Genomic DNA, 18,982 nt, shown 5'->3' with positions numbered 1-18,982 from the left:
TGTGTGTGTGTGTGTGTGTGTGTGTGTGTACCTTGGGGCTGTCTCCTCCGCCGGACTCTCCATGTTGCTCGGCAACGCCCCTCTGTTGCTCGGAGACAGCCTTGGCAGCGAACTCCGCAGCCAGCTGGAGGTCAGAGGTCACGTTGCGTCCGTAGCGATAACCCGATGACCCCGCACCCCTCGGACTGGCCGGGCACGAGTTAGGAACACTGGAGAGGAGGATGAGAGGATGAGAGGAGGAGGATGAGAGGATGAGAGGATGAGAGGAGGAGGATGAGAGGATGAGAGGATGAGCGAGAGTAAGATCTAGAATAGAATTCCACCTAACGGAATTGCGAATAGACCCATAATTTTTTTACTTAAAAATGTCAAACAGAAACCATTGAGTTCAAAGTTTAACAAACCATTACAATCCTAGGACTACTTTTAACCATTTTACACTCAACATTTTACAAACACATGTACTGGAAGAACTGTGCAGATGTACTGTACGCTGCCGGACCCTGCACTGTGTTACCGATTCATTTATTTGGACCTTGGTGATATGTAATACTGAAAGAGGCCTCTGGGTGTCACCATAACCCCACAATATGAAAACACCACCATACTATCACCACTAAAATAACCCCACACTGTGCCAATAACACCACTAGACTACCCGCCCCACTAGACTACCCCAGTGTCAACAACACCACACCGTGCCAATAACACCACTAGACTACCCGCCCCACTAGAATACCCACCACTAGACTACCCACCCCACTAGACTACCCGCCCCACTAGACTACCCCAGTGTCAATAACACCACACCGTGCCAATAACACCACTAGACTACCCACCACTAGACTACCCCAGTGTCAATAACACCCCACCGTGCCAATAACACCACTAGACTACCCGCCCCACTAGAATACCCACCACTAGACTACCCGCCCCACTAGACTACCCCGCCCCACTAGAATACCCCGCCCCACTAGAATACCCCGCCCCACTAGAATACCCCGCCCCACTGGACTACCCCGCCCCACTAGACTACCCGCCCCACTAGAATACCCCGCCCCACTAGAATACCCCGCCCCACTAGACTACCCGCCCCACTAGACTACCCGCCCCACTAGAATACCCCGCCCCACTAGAATACCCCGCCCCACTAGACTACCCGCCCCACTAGACTACGCACCACTAGACTACCCCGCCCCACTGGACTACCCCGCCCCACTAGACTACCCCGCCCCACTAGACTACCCGCCCCACTAGACTACCCGCCCCACTAGACTACCCGCCCCACTAGACTACCCGCCCCACTAGACTACCCGCCCCACTAGACTACCCGCCACACTAGACTACCCGCCACACTAGACTACCCGCCACACTAGACTACCCGCCCCACTAGACTACCCGCCCCACTAGACTACCCGCCCCACTAGACTACCCGCCCCACTAGACTACCCGCCCCACTAGACTACCCGCCCCACTAGACTACCAGCCCCACTAGACTACCCGCCCCACTAGACTACCCGCACCACTAGACTACGTACCACTAGACTACCCACCACTAGACTACCCACCACTAGACTGCCCCAGTGCCAATAACCCCCACACCGTGCCAATAACACCACTAGACTACGCACCACTAGACTACCCCAGTGCCAATAACCCCCACACCGTGCCAATAACCCCCACACCGTGCCAATAACCCCCACACCGTGCCAATAACACCACTAGACTACCCCAGTGCCAATAACCCCCACACCGTGCCAATAACACCACTAGACTACCCCAGTGCCAATAACCCCCACACCGTGCCAATAACCCCCACACCGTGCCAATAACCCCCACACCGTGCCAATAACCCCCACTATAATACCACCACATGGTGACACCACCACCACTATAACACTGAGCTTGAAATTAACTTATCCACCTCTCCTTCAGACAGTAGGACTTTATTTTGTACACATCACTTTTTTACTTCCCCCCAAAAAGAGATCTGTAACACCATGGGCCAAAAAGGAGCCTGTAAATGGTGTTGTATGATGCAAGGAACCACTTCACTAAATAACCTGCATTATTATCAATGGTGTTGACAATGGAAGGCTGCTGCTGTCTGACCCCATGTATTATCGGTTATCAACCTAACTAACGAACTAATTAACTAACTGACTAAAGAAATAAAAGAAGTCAGAAGAAAATGTAGTTGTCCCTTGACCTTCAGTCCTTAAAGGCCTTTTTCAAGTTTGGGCAAAGAGCTGCAGTGTGAACCATACACAACTTGACAATTATACACCATCTCCTGCTGCTGTCTGACCCCATGTATTATACACCATCTCCTGCTGCTGCAGTCTGATCCCATGTATTATACACCATCTCCTGCTGCTGTCTGACCCCATGTATTATACACCATCTCCTACTGCTGCTGTCTTATCCCATGTATTATACACCATCTCCTGCTGCTGTCTGACCCCATGTATTATACACCATATCCTGCTGCTGCTGTCTGACCCCATGTATTATACACCATCTCCTGCTGCTGTCTGACCCCATGTATTATACACCATCTCCTGCTGCTGTCTGATCCCATGTATTATACACCATCTCCTGCTGCTGTCTGACCCCATGTATTATACACCATCTCCTGCTGCTGTCTGATCCCATGTATTATACACCATCTCCTGCTGCTGTCTGACCCCATGTATTAGACACCATCTCCTACTGCTGCAGTCTGATCCCATGTATTATACACCATCTCCTGCTGCTGTCTGATCCCATGTATTATACACCATCTCCTACTGCTGCTGTCTGATCCCATGTATTATACACCATCTCCTGCTGCTGCTGTCTGGTCCCATGTATTATACACCATCTCCTGCTGCTGCTGTCTGGTCCCATGTATTATACACCATCTCCTGCTGCTGCTGTCTGATCCCATGTATTATACACCATCTCCTACTGCTGCTGTCTGATCCCATGTATTATACACCATCTCCTACTGCTGCTGTCTGATCCCATGTATTATACACCATCTCCTGCTGCTGCTGTCTGGTCCCATGTATTATACACCATATCCTGCTGCTGCAGTCTGATCCCATGTATTATACACCATCTCCTACTGCTGCTGTCTGATCCCATGTATTATACACCATCTCCTACTGCTGCTGTCTGATCCCATGTATTATACACCATCTCCTGCTGCTGCTGTCTGATCCCATGTATTATACACCATCTCCTGCTGCTGCAGTCTGATCCCATGTATTATACACCATCTCCTGCTGCTGCAGTCTGATCCCATGTATTATACACCATCTCCTGCTGCTGCAGTCTGATCCCATGTATTATACACCATCTCCTACTGCTGCTGTCTGATCCCATGTATTATACACCATCTCCTGCTGCTGCTGTCTGATCCCATGTATTATACACCATCTCCTGCTGCTGTCTGGTCCCATGTATTATACACCATCTCCTACTGCTGCTGTCTGATCCCATGTATTATACACCATCTCCTGCTGCTGCTGTCTGATCCCATGTATTATACACCATCTCCTGCTGCTGTCTGGTCCCATGTATTATACACCATCTCCTGCTGCTGCAGTCTGATCCCATGTATTATACACCATCTCCTGCTGCTGCAGTCTGATCCCATGTATTATACACCATCTCCTACTGCTGCTGTCTGACCCCATGTATTATACACCATCTCCTACTGCTGCTGTCTGATCCCATGTATTATACACCATCTCCTGCTGCTGTCTGACCCCATGTATTATACACCATCTCCTGCTGCTGTCTGACCCCATGTATTATACACCATCTCCTGCTGCTGTCTGATCCCATGTATTATACACCACCTCCTGCTGCTGTCTGATCCCATGTATTATACACCATCTCCTGCTGCTGTCTGATCCCATGTATTATACACCATCTCCTGCTGCTGTCTGATCCCATGTATTATACACCATCTCCTGCTGCTGTCTGATCCCATGTATTATACACCATCTCCTGCTGCTGTCTGATCTCATGTATTATACACCATCTCCTGCTGCTGTCTGATCCCATGTATTATACACCATCTCCTGCTGCTGCAGTCTGATCCCATGTATTATACACCATCTCCTGCTGCTGTCTGATCTCATGTATTATACACCATCTCCTGCTGCTGTCTGATCCCATGTATTATACACCATCTCCTGCAGTCTGATCCCATGTATTATACACCATCTCCTGCTGCTGCTGTCTGATCCCATGTATTATACACCATCTCCTGCTGCTGCTGTCTGATCCCATGTATTATACACCATCTCCTGCTGCTGTCTGATCCCATGTATTATACACCACCTCCTGCTGCTGTCTGACCCCATGTATTATACACCATCTCCTACTGCTGCTGTCTGATCCCATGTATTATACACCATCTCCTGCTGCTGCTGTCTGATCCCATGTATTATACACCATCTCCTGCTGCTGTCTGGTCCCATGTATTATACACCATCTCCTGCTGCTGTCTGATTCCATGTATTATACACCATCTCCTGCTGCTGCTGTCTGGTCCCATGTATTATACACCATCTCCTACTGCTGTCTGATCCCATGTATTATACACCATCTCCTGCTGCTGTCTGATCCCATGTATTATACACCATCTCCTACTGCTGTCTGATCCCATGTATTATACACCATCTCCTGCTGCTGCTGTCTGGTCCCATGTATTATACACCATCTCCTGCTGCTGTCTGATCCCATGTATTATACACCACCTCCTACTGCTGCAGTCTGATCCCATGTATTATACACCATCTCCTGCTGCTGTCTGACCCCATGTATTATACACCATCTCCTACTGCTGCTGTCTGATCCCATGTATTATACACCATCTCCTGCTGCTGTCTGACCCCATGTATTATACACCATATCCTGCTGCTGCTGTCTGACCCCATGTATTATACACCATCTCCTGCTGCTGTCTGACCCCATGTATTATACACCATCTCCTGCTGCTGTCTGATCCCATGTATTATACACCATCTCCTGCTGCTGTCTGACCCCATGTATTATACACCATCTCCTGCTGCTGTCTGATCCCATGTATTATACACCATCTCCTGCTGCTGTCTGACCCCATGTATTAGACACCATCTCCTACTGCTGCAGTCTGATCCCATGTATTATACACCATCTCCTGCTGCTGTCTGATCCCATGTATTATACACCATCTCCTGCTGCTGTCTGATCCCATGTATTATACACCATCTCCTACTGCTGCTGTCTGATCCCATGTATTATACACCATCTCCTGCTGCTGCTGTCTGGTCCCATGTATTATACACCATCTCCTGCTGCTGCTGTCTGATCCCATGTATTATACACCATCTCCTACTGCTGCTGTCTGATCCCATGTATTATACACCATCTCCTACTGCTGCTGTCTGATCCCATGTATTATACACCATCTCCTGCTGCTGCTGTCTGGTCCCATGTATTATACACCATATCCTGCTGCTGCAGTCTGATCCCATGTATTATACACCATCTCCTACTGCTGCTGTCTGATCCCATGTATTATACACCATCTCCTACTGCTGCTGTCTGATCCCATGTATTATACACCATCTCCTACTGCTGCTGTCTGATCCCATGTATTATACACCATCTCCTACTGCTGCTGTCTGATCCCATGTATTATACACCATCTCCTGCTGCTGCTGTCTGATCCCATGTATTATACACCATCTCCTGCTGCTGTCTGGTCCCATGTATTATACACCATCTCCTGCTGCTGCAGTCTGATCCCATGTATTATACACCATCTCCTGCTGCTGCAGTCTGATCCCATGTATTATACACCATCTCCTACTGCTGCTGTCTGATCCCATGTATTATACACCATCTCCTGCTGCTGCTGTCTGATCCCATGTATTATACACCATCTCCTGCTGCTGTCTGGTCCCATGTATTATACACCATCTCCTACTGCTGCTGTCTGATCCCATGTATTATACACCATCTCCTGCTGCTGCTGTCTGATCCCATGTATTATACACCATCTCCTGCTGCTGTCTGGTCCCATGTATTATACACCATCTCCTGCTGCTGCTGTCTGATCCCATGTATTATACACCATCTCCTGCTGCTGCAGTCTGATCCCATGTATTATACACCATCTCCTGCTGCTGCAGTCTGATCCCATGTATTATACACCATCTCCTACTGCTGCTGTCTGATCCCATGTATTATACACCATCTCCTACTGCTGCTGTCTGATCCCATGTATTATACACCATCTCCTGCTGCTGTCTGACCCCATGTATTATACACCATCTCCTGCTGCTGTCTGACCCCATGTATTATACACCATCTCCTGCTGCTGTCTGATCCCATGTATTATACACCACCTCCTGCTGCTGTCTGATCCCATGTATTATACACCATCTCCTGCTGCTGTCTGATCCCATGTATTATACACCATCTCCTGCTGCTGTCTGATCCCATGTATTATACACCATCTCCTGCTGCTGTCTGATCTCATGTATTATACACCATCTCCTGCTGCTGTCTGATCCCATGTATTATACACCATCTCCTGCTGCTGCAGTCTGATCCCATGTATTATACACCATCTCCTGCTGCTGTCTGATCTCATGTATTATACACCATCTCCTGCTGCTGTCTGGTCCCATGTATTATACACCATCTCCTGCTGCTGTCTGATCCCATGTATTATACACCATCTCCTGCTGCTGTCTGATCTCATGTATTATACACCATCTCCTGCTGCTGTCTGGTCCCATGTATTATACACCACCTCCTGCTGCTGTCTGACCCCATGTATTATACACCATCTCCTACTGCTGCTGTCTGATCCCATGTATTATACACCATCTCCTGCTGCTGCTGTCTGGTCCCATGTATTATACACCATCTCCTGCTGCTGTCTGATCCCATGTATTATACACCACCTCCTACTGCTGCAGTCTGATCCCATGTATTATACACCATCTCCTACTGCTGTCTGGTCCCATGTATTATACACCACCTCCTGCTGCTGTCTGATCCCATGTATTATACACCATCTCCTACTGCTGCTGTCTGATCCCATGTATTATACACCATCTCCTGCTGCTGCTGTCTGATCCCATGTATTATACACCATCTCCTGCTGCTGCTGTCTGATCCATGTATTATACACCATCTCCTACTGCTGTCTGATCCATGTATTAGACACCATCTCCTGCCATTGGGGCCTTGAGCAAGGCACTTAACAACACCCCGCCCCAGAGTTAAACACTGCTCTGATTGGCTGCTGTATAAAACACATGTGGTCCGTCAACCCTCCATCTGGAGAGATACTGGGTGTGCAGGCTTTTGGTCCAACCCTGCTCAAACACACCAGTCAGCTTATCAAGGTTCCTGATGAGCAGCTGATATTTTACAACGTGATTGTGTTAGAGCAGGGCTGGAGTAAAAGCCTGCACCCCAGCAGCTGGAATCTCCTGGAGGATGGTTAGCCACCCTGCAACATTACATTTATAACCAAATACTGTGAGTGTCCCAGCCAGAGCCCGGACTTGAACCGGATCAAACATCTCTGGAGAGACCTGAAAATAGCTGTGCAGCGACGCTCCCCATCCAACCTGACAGGGGTTGAGAGGATCTGCAGAGAAAAATGAGAGAAACTCCCCAAATACAGGTGTGCCAAGCTTGTAGAGTCATACCAAGAAGACTCGAGGCTGTCATCGATGCCAAAGCTGCTTCAACAAAGTACTGAGGAAAGGGTCTGAATACTTTTGTAAATGTTTTTTTTTTTGCAAGCATTTCTAAAAACCTGTTTTCTCTTTGTCATTATGGGGTATTGTGTGTAGATTGATGGAAAAAAAACGATTTAATCCGATTTAGAAGAAGGCTTTAACGTTAACAAAATGTGTAAAAAGTCAAGTGGTTTGAATACTTTCTGAAGGCACTGTATATCCCTACTTTACAGTGGAAAGATCCCAAGACCACACACACACAGGCCCCTCCTCTGGGCAGTAAAGTAAACACTGGTTTCCAGGGGAGAGAGTGTGTTTGTTTTGGCTCAGAAGCTGTAGTGTGTATGTGCGTCTGCAGGTGGTTCAAACAAAAGAAGAGGAAGGAGAGATGAAGAAGAAGAGTGAAAGACGTATGAAAGGAGAGAGAAAGAAAATAGACAGGGAAAGTTAGATAAAACTCTAATCAAACTGTACAACTATAGAACTCCAATCAAACAACCGTAGAACTAACTGGAACTATAGAGCTATAATCAAACAACCGTAGAACTAACTGGAACTATAGAGCTATAATCAAACAACCGTAGAACTAACTGGAACTTTAGAGCTATAATCAAACAACCATAGAACTAACTGGAACTATAGAACTCCAATCAAACAACCGTAGAACTAACTGGAACTATAGAGCTATAATCAAAACAACCGTAGAACTAACTGGAACTATAGAACTATAATCAAACAACCGTAGAACTAACTGGAACTATAATCCAACAACCGTAAAACTAACTGGAAATATAGAGCTAAAATCAAACAACCATAGAACTAACTGGAACTATAGAGCTATAATCAAACAACCGTAGAACTAACTGGAACTATAATCCAACAACCGTAAAACTAACTGGAACTATAGAGCTATAATCAAACAACCGTAGAACTAACTGGAACTATAGAGCTATAATCAAACAACCGTAGAACTAACTGGAACTATAGAGCTATAATCAAACAACCGTAGAACTAACTGGAACTATAGAGCTATAATCAAACAACCGTAGAACTAACTGGAACTATAGAGCTATAATCAAAACAACCGTAGAACTAACTGGAACTATAATCAAACAACCGTAGAACTAACTGGAACTATAGAACTATAATCAAACAACTGTAGAACTAACTGGAGCTATAGAGCTATAATCAAACAACCGTAGAACTAACTGGAACTATAGAGCTATAATCAAACAACCGTAGAACTAACTGGAACGGAAAAACTATACAACTATGTAAATAGGTTTAGAACTGTGGAACCTCCAAACTATACAACTGTAGAACTGTGGAACCTCCAAACTACACAACTGTAGAACTATGGAACCTCCAAACTACACAACTGTAGAACTATGTAAACAGGTTTAGAACTGTGGAACCTCCAAACTATACAACTGTAGAACTATGGAACCTCCAAACTATACAACTGTAGAACTATGTAAACAGGTTTAGAACTGTGGAACCTCCAAACTATACAACTAGAGAACTATGTAAATAGGTTTAGTACTGTGGAACCTCCAAACTACACAACTAGAGAACTAGAGAACTAGACAACTAGAGAACTAGAGAGCTAGAGAGCTAGAGAGCTAGAGAGCTAGAGAGCTAGAGAGCTAGAGAGCTAGAGAGCTAGAGAACTAGAGAACTAGAGAGCTAGAGAGCTAGAGAGCTAGAGAGCTAGAGAGCTAGAGAACTAGAGAGCTAGAGAGCTAGAGAGCTAGAGAACTAGACAACTAGACAACTAGAGAACTAGAGAGCTAGAGAGCTAGAGAGCTAGAGAGCTAGAGAACTAGAGAACTAGACAACTAGAGAACTAGAGAACTAGAGAACTAGAGAACTAGACAACTAGAGAACTAGAGAACTAGAGAGCTAGAGAGCTAGAGAGCTAGAGAGCTAGAGAGCTAGAGAGCTAGAGAACTAGAGAACTAGAGAACTAGAGAGCTAGAGAGCTAGAGAGCTAGAGAGCTAGAGAGCTAGAGAGCTAGAGAGCTAGAGAACTAGAGAACTAGAGAGCTAGAGAGCTAGAGAGCTAGAGAGCTAGAGAGCTAGAGAACTAGAGAGCTAGAGAGCTAGAGAGCTAGAGAGCTAGAGAACTAGAGAACTAGACAACTAGACAACTAGACAACTAGACAGCTAGACAGCTAGAGAGCTAGAGAGCTAGAGAGCTAGAGAGCTAGAGAGCTAGAGAACTAGAGAGCTAGAGAGCTAGAGAGCTAGAGAGCTAGAGAGCTAGAGAGCTAGAGAACTAGAGAGCTAGAGAGCTAGAGAGCTAGAGAGCTAGAGAGCTAGAGAGCTAGAGAGCTAGAGAGCTAGAGAGCTAGAGAGCTAGAGAACTAGAGAACTAGAGAACTAGAGAACTAGAGAACTAGAGAACTAGAGAGCTAGAGAACTAGAGAACTAGAGAGCTAGAGAGCTAGAGAGCTAGAGAGCTAGAGAGCTAGAGAGCTAGAGAGCTAGAGAGCTAGAGAACTAGAGAACTAGAGAACTAGAGAACTAGAGAACTAGAGAACTAGAGAACTAGAGAACTAGAGAACTAGAGAGCTAGAGAACTAGAGAACTAGAGAACTAGAGAACTAGAGAGCTAGAGAGCTAGAGAACTAGAGAACTAGAGAACTAGAGAACTAGAGAACTAGAGAACTAGAGAGCTAGAGAGCTAGAGAACTAGAGAACTAGAGAACTAGAGAACTAGAGAACTAGAGAGCTAGAGAGCTAGAGAGCTAGAGAGCTAGAGAACTAGAGAACTAGAGAACTAGAGAACTAGAGAACTAGAGAACTAGAGAACTAGAGAACTAGAGAACTAGAGAACTAGAGAACTAGAGAGCTAGAGAGCTAGAGAACTAGAGAACTAGAGAACTAGAGAACTAGAGAACTAGAGAACTAGAGAACTAGAGAACTAGAGAACTAGAGAACTAGAGAACTAGAGAGCTAGAGAACTAGAGAACTAGAGAGCTAGAGAGCTAGAGAACTAGAGAACTAGAGAACTAGAGAACTAGAGAACTAGAGAACTAGAGAACTAGAGAACTAGAGAACTAGAGAGCTAGAGAGCTAGAGAACTAGAGAACTAGAGAACTAGAGAACTAGAGAACTAGAGAGCTAGAGAGCTAGAGAGCTAGAGAGCTAGAGAGCTAGAGAACTAGAGAACTAGAGAACTAGAGAACTAGAGAACTAGAGAACTAGAGAACTAGAGAACTAGAGAACTAGAGAACTAGAGAACTAGAGAACTAGAGAGCTAGAGAGCTAGAGAACTAGAGAACTAGAGAACTAGAGAACTAGAGAACTAGAGAACTAGAGAACTAGAGAACTAGAGAACTAGAGAACTAGAGAACTAGAGAACTAGAGAGCTAGAGAACTAGAGAACTAGAGAGCTAGAGAGCTAGAGAACTAGAGAACTAGAGAGCTAGAGAGCTAGAGAACTAGAGAACTAGAGAGCTAGAGAGTGGTAATTAACAGGGTTGTAACCTCTCAACCTTTTCTTCACTCATGTATTTTCTTTAATAAATCAATGTCTTTTTTCAGAACCTTCTCTTTGCTACAAAACGACAGCACACACACACCCCGCCCCCTTCTCTCACTACTCATCCCTCCTCTTCTCCGTCTCTCTCCCCCCTCCTCTCCCCCCCAACAGTGTCAGCATGAGAACTGCCAAGGAGAGGGGGAGGTTAGGGGAGAATATAAAAACACACGGTATAAACCTGTCCAACTAGATCAGTGGCTTCTATTACCATGTGAAGGTCCAATGGTGTTGTTTTGGGAGTGTGTGTATGTTGTGTGTGTGTATATATATATATATATATATATATATATATATATATATATATATATATATATATATATATATATATATGTGTTAATTGTTGTGGGGGGGTGTTACAGTAGCACGCCTGAAAAAGGCCACAGTGCGATAGGAGCGAGGGAAGGGGTATGTGCATGGTGTGTGTGTGTATGGGGGAGTGTGTGAGTGTGTGTATGGGGGAGTGTGTGAGTGTGTGTATGGGGGAGTGTGTGAGTGTGTGTATGGGGGAGTGAGTGAGTGTGTGTGTGTGGGGGGGGGGGGCCCTAAGGGGGAGCTCTGAAAAGGAAACCAGTGAGTGGAGAGCAGGAGGAAAAACACACAGGCCCAGGCGGAAAAAAACCTGAGGTTGGACCAATCAGGAGCCTACTAGCGGCTGCCGTGCCATATATGGCTTGTGTACACATACTATGACACCAGAGGGCCCACGTGGTGCAGGACAACACACACACCACCAGGGGGAGACACACACAGGGAATATGCTGGAATACTTCCTCTCTCTTTCCAGGGTTTTTCATGACTCCAATAGTATTGGGCGAGTGTTTTCATGCGCCTATGTCCAAACAGTAAAGAAATATATTTATTATTATTATTATCATTTTTCAGAACGGATAAATGTTTTCATTGTAAAATTAAACGACTAAAACCAGATATAAAGTACGTAGAAAAGATAGCTATATATTGAAATAAGATCATGTTGTTTGAGAACTAACAATCACCAAAATAAAACTAGACAATCAGGGAGAATCTGAAATTCCCCGAATTACGGTGTCATGGCATGAGCCTCCACTAAAGCCAATTCAGAGATTCTGAACGTGTGTGTGTGTGAGCAGACATGTGTTGGTGTGTCTCCTCACCTGAGGGTCCCTGTTGGAGAGGGCAGCGGGCTGACCAGGTGTCGCAGGTCATCATGGTGCATTGTGGGAATACTGATCTTGAGGGGGGAGATGTGGGGGAGGAGGGTGAGGCGGGGCGGGGGAGACCGCTGCTCCTCCTCTCTCAACTCCTCCCCAGACAACAGAGAGGAGAACTGGATTTTTATCACTGTACTGGGGAACCTGAACACACATCTAGGAGGAGAGGAGAGGGAAGAAGACAGATGGAGGTGTTTAGTTCACTATATGTTACAGTTACTAGACATCTCTTCATTAGAACACTTCCTACTCCTGCTAGTGCAGGCTTTAGTTCCAACCCAGCAATAAGTTAACCTCTGCAGAATCGGTGGGTCCCCCACGGGACGGTTGAGCTAACGTAGGCTAATGTGGTTAGCATGAGGTTGTAAGTAACAAGAAGATTTCCCAGGACATAGACATATCTGATATTGGCAGAAAGATTAAATTCTTGTTAATCTAACTGCACTGTCCAATTGACTGTAGCTATTACAGTGAAATAATACTATGCTATTGTTTGAGGAGAATGCAAAGTTATGAACTTGAAAATGTATTAAACCAATTAGGCACATTTGGGCAGTCTTGATACAACATCTTGAACAGAAATGCCATGGTTCATTGGATCAGTCTAAAACTGTGCACATGGACTTCAGCCATCTTGTGGCCAAAATCTAAATTGCGCTTAAAGTCCTAAGTTAGATAAATGGCCTTTCTCTTGCATTTCAAATATGGTACCAAAAAAACCCCTAATGTGTTATATTCTCCTACATTAATTTCACATTTCCACAAACTTCAAAGTGTTTCCTTTCAAATGGTACCAAGAATATGCATATCCTTGCTTCAGGGCCTGGCTACAGGCAGTTAGATTTGGGTATGTCATTTTAGGCGATAATTGAAGAAAAAAAGAGGGGCGGATCCTTTTAACACACCTGGTTACAGGACTCCAGACTAACATTTTCCCCTGGTGGTACTGGTGCCACTAAGTTCTTCAGTTGGTGGCACCAGGTTAGTATATAGACAGAGCACACACACACAGACAGACAGACAAATAGTACCGTTGGCAGCTGTACCTGCCTCACACTTACTTTTTGAAAACACACACACCTGGGTAAGAATAGCAGCTATTCCTGTTCTCCTTTCAAAATGTGTGTGTGGCTGGAAAGGAGGAGATGCATCTCTAATTGACGCAATTAATTTAATGATTTTAGATGACATCAGAATTAAGAATCCTATTCCTCATTACAAAAACAAAACAGTATTGTCATCTGTGTGATCAGCCGACGCTTGGCACTGCGGCACGGTGATCTTAGGCTTGTGTGCGGCTGCTCAGCCATGGAAACCCATTTCGTGAAGCTCCTGATGAACAGTTCTTGTGACGTTGCTTCCAGAGGCAGTTTGGAACTCGGTAGTGAGTGTTGCAATGGAGGACAGACAACAACAAACAATGTACGCGCTGTGCGCTTCAGTGGTCCCTTCCTGTGAGCTTGGGCTCCCGAGTGGCGCAGTGGTCTAAGGCACTGCATCTCAGTGCTGGAGGCGTCACTACAGACCCTGGTTCGATTCCAGGCTGTATCACAACCAGCTGTGATTGGGAGTCCAATAGGACGGTCCACAATTGGCCCAGAGTTGTCCAGGTTAGGGTTTGGCAGTCATTGTAAATAAGTATTTGTTCTTAATTGACTTGCCTAGTTAAATAAAGATTAAATGAATAACATTTAAAAATTGTGTGTCCTACCACTTCGAGGCTGAGACGTTGTTGCTCCTAGACGTTTCCACTTCCCAATAACAGCACTTATATTTGACCGGGGAAGCTCTAGCAGGGCAGAAATTTTACAAACTGACTTGTTGAAAAGGGTGTATCCTATGACGGTGCCACGTTGAAAGTCACTAAGCTCTTCACTAAGGTCATTCTACTGCAATGTTTGTCTATGGAGATTGCATGGCTGTGTGTTCGATTAGTACACACCTGTCAGCAACGGGTGTGGCTGAAATAAACGAATCCACTAATTTGAGGGGGTGTCCATATACTATTGGCCATGTATTATTAATTTATATATTAACCCCTTCATAGATATTTTTTGGGGGGATAATGTTTTTTTTTTTTTTTGCTATGTATTAGTGCCCTGTTGGAGCTAGAAACACACGTATTTTGCTGCACCTGCAAATCTGTATACGCGACCAATAAACTTTTATTTGATAGGATAGTAAATAGCCGTCATGCTGACTCGAGTGACTGTTTACATTCTGTGTTTACGGGACGCAATGTCGCCACCACCGTCCGTCAAACCACTAAGATACAGTGAGTAGCTAGCCAACACAAGTTCATTCTAAATGTGGCTAATGTTTCAGTTTAGCTACACTGTGCAGTCTCCTAAAGACCTTCCATAAGACTGCTCACGTCTGCAATGGATTCACTTTAGCTAACAATTAGTTAGCTCGTATCTTCCCAATGTAGGCAACAAGTTAGGAGACTGTGGCTATATTTTTCAATGTCGGTTCTCAATGCGAATGTATTGAGTAGACAACAAGTTAGCTTGCTAACTTACAGTAGCCAGCTAGATGTGAATGTGGCAGGTGTTTGTTTATGTAGTTAGCTTAACATAACTAGCATGCTAATGGTGCTAACTTACTCTCGGGGCAGTTGCAGGGGTGGCGCGCCTCTCCGTTGGAACACGCCGTCCACGAATACCCCGTTCTTGCCGAGACAGCGCAGCGAAAACCCGCACGGCTCCTCGAAGGTGATCTGGAGGTGCCGTCGAGAGATGAAGCTGGAGTGGCCCATGTTTATGTCCACGGAGCCGTGCGACGAGTTACGGCCTACAGTCACTGTCCGCTGCCGCATGACGAAATCAAAGTCCCGGCCTTCGAGCCTGGCCAGGGCCCGAGGAGGAGACGCGAGGCGAGGAGACGCGAGGCGAGGAGGCATTGCGCAGCCCCGGCTCAGCACCGAAGAGCCCGAGAAGGTGAAATTGGGAGGGTATGCGGGTGAGGTCACCCCGACTCGAACAGGGCTGCACGGGGCAGATTGCAAGGCCAGTAGGGCTCGAGCTCCGGTGTCGTCCCGAAAGTCTGCCATCTTCTTTTCGGGGGGTGGGGTGGGGGGTGAATACAAACACACTCTCAGACACACAGGTCCCAGTAACGTGAAGGGTTATTGGACAGGCCGCTCTGTCGCTGTGGGAGAGAGACAGAAACAACATGGATTCTGGCCGCGGCGAAGACCCGGGGCGAATGAGGAGTGTGATCCGGAAATGGAGTTAGTTCGGAAAAGTTGTCTCGACCTCTCGGTCCAATAACACCGATAAGAGACGCTGTAAACATCACACTGTTGCTGCTTAATAAATACACCCCCATCCTATAACCCACTAGGCCTATTTATTTGTAGCATTGTTCAAGACCATAATTACCAGACTAGGCCAATAGCATAGTATTATTGAAGATGTTTGGCATATTAGAATCATATTTAACAATATTATTTTAAGATTCAAAATGAGTTTTTTGTTTGTCTATTTGTTTCAAAACGGGAAAAGGAAGCTTTGGACGAGAGAGGGTTAATGCTCGTTTCCAGGAACCGGACGACACGTGCGTGACATATGGCACTGGTTCCGGACCAGAATGAGAAATGTTTTTAATTTGAGCGGATTACTGCCATCCCCGACTGTTTGTTCGTAATATGAAGGTGAACTTTTCACTGTGTGAAGGAGATGAACTTCGTGACCAGAGATTCTCTGCACTGTGTTTATAAACGCGGAAAGTACAAGAGAACTGGAAAGTGTGGAGAGTGGATCAGTAGTTTGGAACGGGACCAGGCGAGCTACCACCCTAACGAAAAAAAGATTGCAGTCAGTGCAGTATAACTGTAGTTAAAGTGAAGTCTAACTGCAGTATGTTGCAAATACTGCGTACAAAATAACACTGTTAAATACAGTGTTAAATACAGTAATTTTACTGCATACAAAATACCACAGTTGACTGATGTTACTGCACTTTTACTGCAGTTTCAAAACTAATATTTGTTGTTGTTGTAAGGGCAGCGCTGTGTATTTACATCCACACGAGGGCGGTATTGGGATCGGAAACGAAACGTACGTGGATGACCAAGTCTTGACACTACAATGAGGCTTAACTGAATAAATTACAAATATGTATTAATCAATCAATATATATATTGATTGTTCTCGTGTGTGTGTGTGTGTGTGTTATATATATATTTTTTAAACTAAGTTAAGTGAGAATGGACATTGGTCTGAAGCCAAAAAAAAGATAGGAAATTAACATGAGCATCACAATGCCTCTTCCACCCATGCTCTACCAAGGGTTTTCCAGCACAACAGCTTTGACATACTACAGTAGCTATGTTGGCCTTCCCTGTGGCTCAGTTGGTAGAGCATGGTCTTTGCAACGCCAGGGTTGTGGGTTGCATGAAATGAAATGTATGCATTCACTACTGTAAGTCGCACTGGATAAGAGCGTCTGCTAAATTACTAAAATGTAAAAAATGTATTGTACTTTAAAACAATGTGTAGTCAGGTTGCTTAGGATTCAAAACCTTCTCAAACAGCCTAATTCATACTCTTAGAGGAGGTGCTTCCACAATGGTGTGATTTGTACCACAGACAAGGTAAAGTATTGGATTGTTCACACACCACAGTAAGATATTATCCCATTACGTTACCTTTTCATGCTTTTTTTGAAATTCAATGAAAGCAAGATTTGCTTTTATACTTACTCTGAACAAAAATATAAACGCATTATGTAACAATTTCTAAGATTTTACTGAGTTACAGGAAATCAGTCAATTGAAATAAATAAATTAGGCCCTTATCAATGGATTTCACATGACTGGGAATATATATATATTTTTTTAAGTAGGCGCGTGGATCAGAAAACCAGTCAGTATCTGGTGTGACCACCGTTTGCCTCATGTAACGCAACACATCTCCTTCAAATAGAGTTAATCAGGCTGTTGATGGTGGCCTGTGGAATGTTGTCGCACTCCTCTTCAATGGCTTAGTGAAGTTTCTGGATATTGGCGGGAACTGGAACACGCTGTCGTACACATCGATCCAGAGCATCACAAACATGCTCAATGGGTGACATGTTTGGTGAGTATGCAGGCCATGGAAGAACTGGGACAGTTTCCAGGAATTGTGTACAGATCCTTGCAACATGGGGCCGTGCATTTGTAACAGTGTAGGTTCCGTCCCTCTCTTCGCCCCAACCTGGGCTCGAACCAGGGACCCTCTGCACACATCAACAACTGACACCCCACGAAGCATCGTTACCCATCGCGCCACAAAAGCCGCGGCCCTTGCAACGCAAGGGGAAACCCTACTTCAAGTCTTAGAGCGAGTGACGTCACTGATTGAAATGCTATTAGCGCGCACCACCGCTAACTAACTAGCCATTTCACATCGGTTACACATTATCATGCCGAAACATGAGGTGATGGCGGCGGATGAATGGCGTGACAATGGGCCTCAGGATCTCGTCACGGTATCTCTGTGCATTCAAAATTCCATCGATAAAATGCGATTGTGTAGCGTGTGCCTGCCCATTCCATAACCACACCACCACCGTAGGGCACTCTGTTCACCTGCATGACCTTGTAGATTGTCAAGAGCAATTTTCACAACTCCTGATACAAACACTGTAACAAATTACAAACTGCTGAGAAACATCTACAAAATACAAAGTCATTAGACAAGTACAAAGTTCATGAGAGAAAATTATAGACATATTTACAAATCTGAAAGTGGATAGGTGCTCTAAACCCTTGAATACAAAACTTCCTCTGCAAATGTCCTAAGTAGTGCAGTACACAGCTCCAGTAAAAGATCACACACGTCCTCATTTTTTAAATGGTAGTATAAATAGGAAAACAGGTGGGAGAACTCACAGATTTGGAAACAGAACATAGATTTTAAGTATTGATAGTGTGCGAAGTAGTGTGTTTACTGTGTGCGTTTGAATTGGCATAAGTCGTTGGAATTTCTCCATGACAAGCGTATTCCCACAATCCCCCACTCTGCCATAAAGCACTGTGTCCCTAGGCAGTACCGTAGTGATGGCTGCTGCATCTCACAGATGAGGGCAAAGATCTCTTCCTCGAGAATCTGAGAGCTGGTCTCTCCTCCGTTCTAGCAAGACACGCACAGTGGTACACGCACAGTGGTACACGCACAGTAGTACACGCACAGTAGTACACGCACAGTAGTACACGCACAGTAGTACACGCACAGTAGTACACGCACAGTAGTACACGCACCACACTCACTGACATTTGCCTGCCACTCCACAAACCTAAAGACTCTTTTTAAGAGCCACTTAATAAATGGAAATAAGTGTGTGTGTGTTGGGGAAGGTGAAGGGGGATGTCAAAACTGTAAATTAAGAATTGTCAAAATGTGTCGTCCAGGAGACGACCCCACAATGTTCAGATACACAGGCGGTACCTCTAGCGGCTAGAGTCCAGCCCTACAATACAAACCTTGTTCTTAAAACACTGATTTCGACAGACCATTTAA

At 45.3% G+C, this 18,982-nt stretch overlaps 1 protein-coding gene across 3 annotated transcripts in view; it reads right to left on the bottom strand.

The window, feature by feature from the left end:
- Positions 1 to 15,866, bottom strand: part of LOC115178665 (forkhead box protein K1-like) — a 28,031-nt gene extending 12,165 nt beyond the window's left edge. For 2 of the 3 annotated variants that reach the window (XR_003872656.1, XM_029739930.1), the window contains exons 1-3: positions 15,086 to 15,866; positions 12,423 to 12,635; positions 32 to 209 (exon numbers count right to left, since the gene is read on the bottom strand). Coding sequence is in view for 2 of the 3 variants with exons in the window: in XM_029739930.1 (XP_029595790.1) it covers positions 32 to 209; positions 12,423 to 12,635; positions 15,086 to 15,531 (837 nt within the window). In the remaining variant the exon portion in view is untranslated. The remainder of the gene's footprint in view (positions 1 to 31; positions 210 to 12,422; positions 12,636 to 15,085) is intronic. The other variant, XM_029739932.1, reaches the window with a different exon arrangement.
- Positions 15,867 to 18,982: the final 3,116 nt, after the last annotated feature.

This window comes from Salmo trutta, chromosome 38 (assembly GCF_901001165.1).
Source record: "Salmo trutta chromosome 38, fSalTru1.1, whole genome shotgun sequence".
Taxonomy (NCBI): Eukaryota; Metazoa; Chordata; class Actinopteri; order Salmoniformes; family Salmonidae; genus Salmo; species Salmo trutta.
Note: the sequence above shows the minus strand (reverse complement) of the source record. Positions and strands in the feature narration are given on the sequence as shown.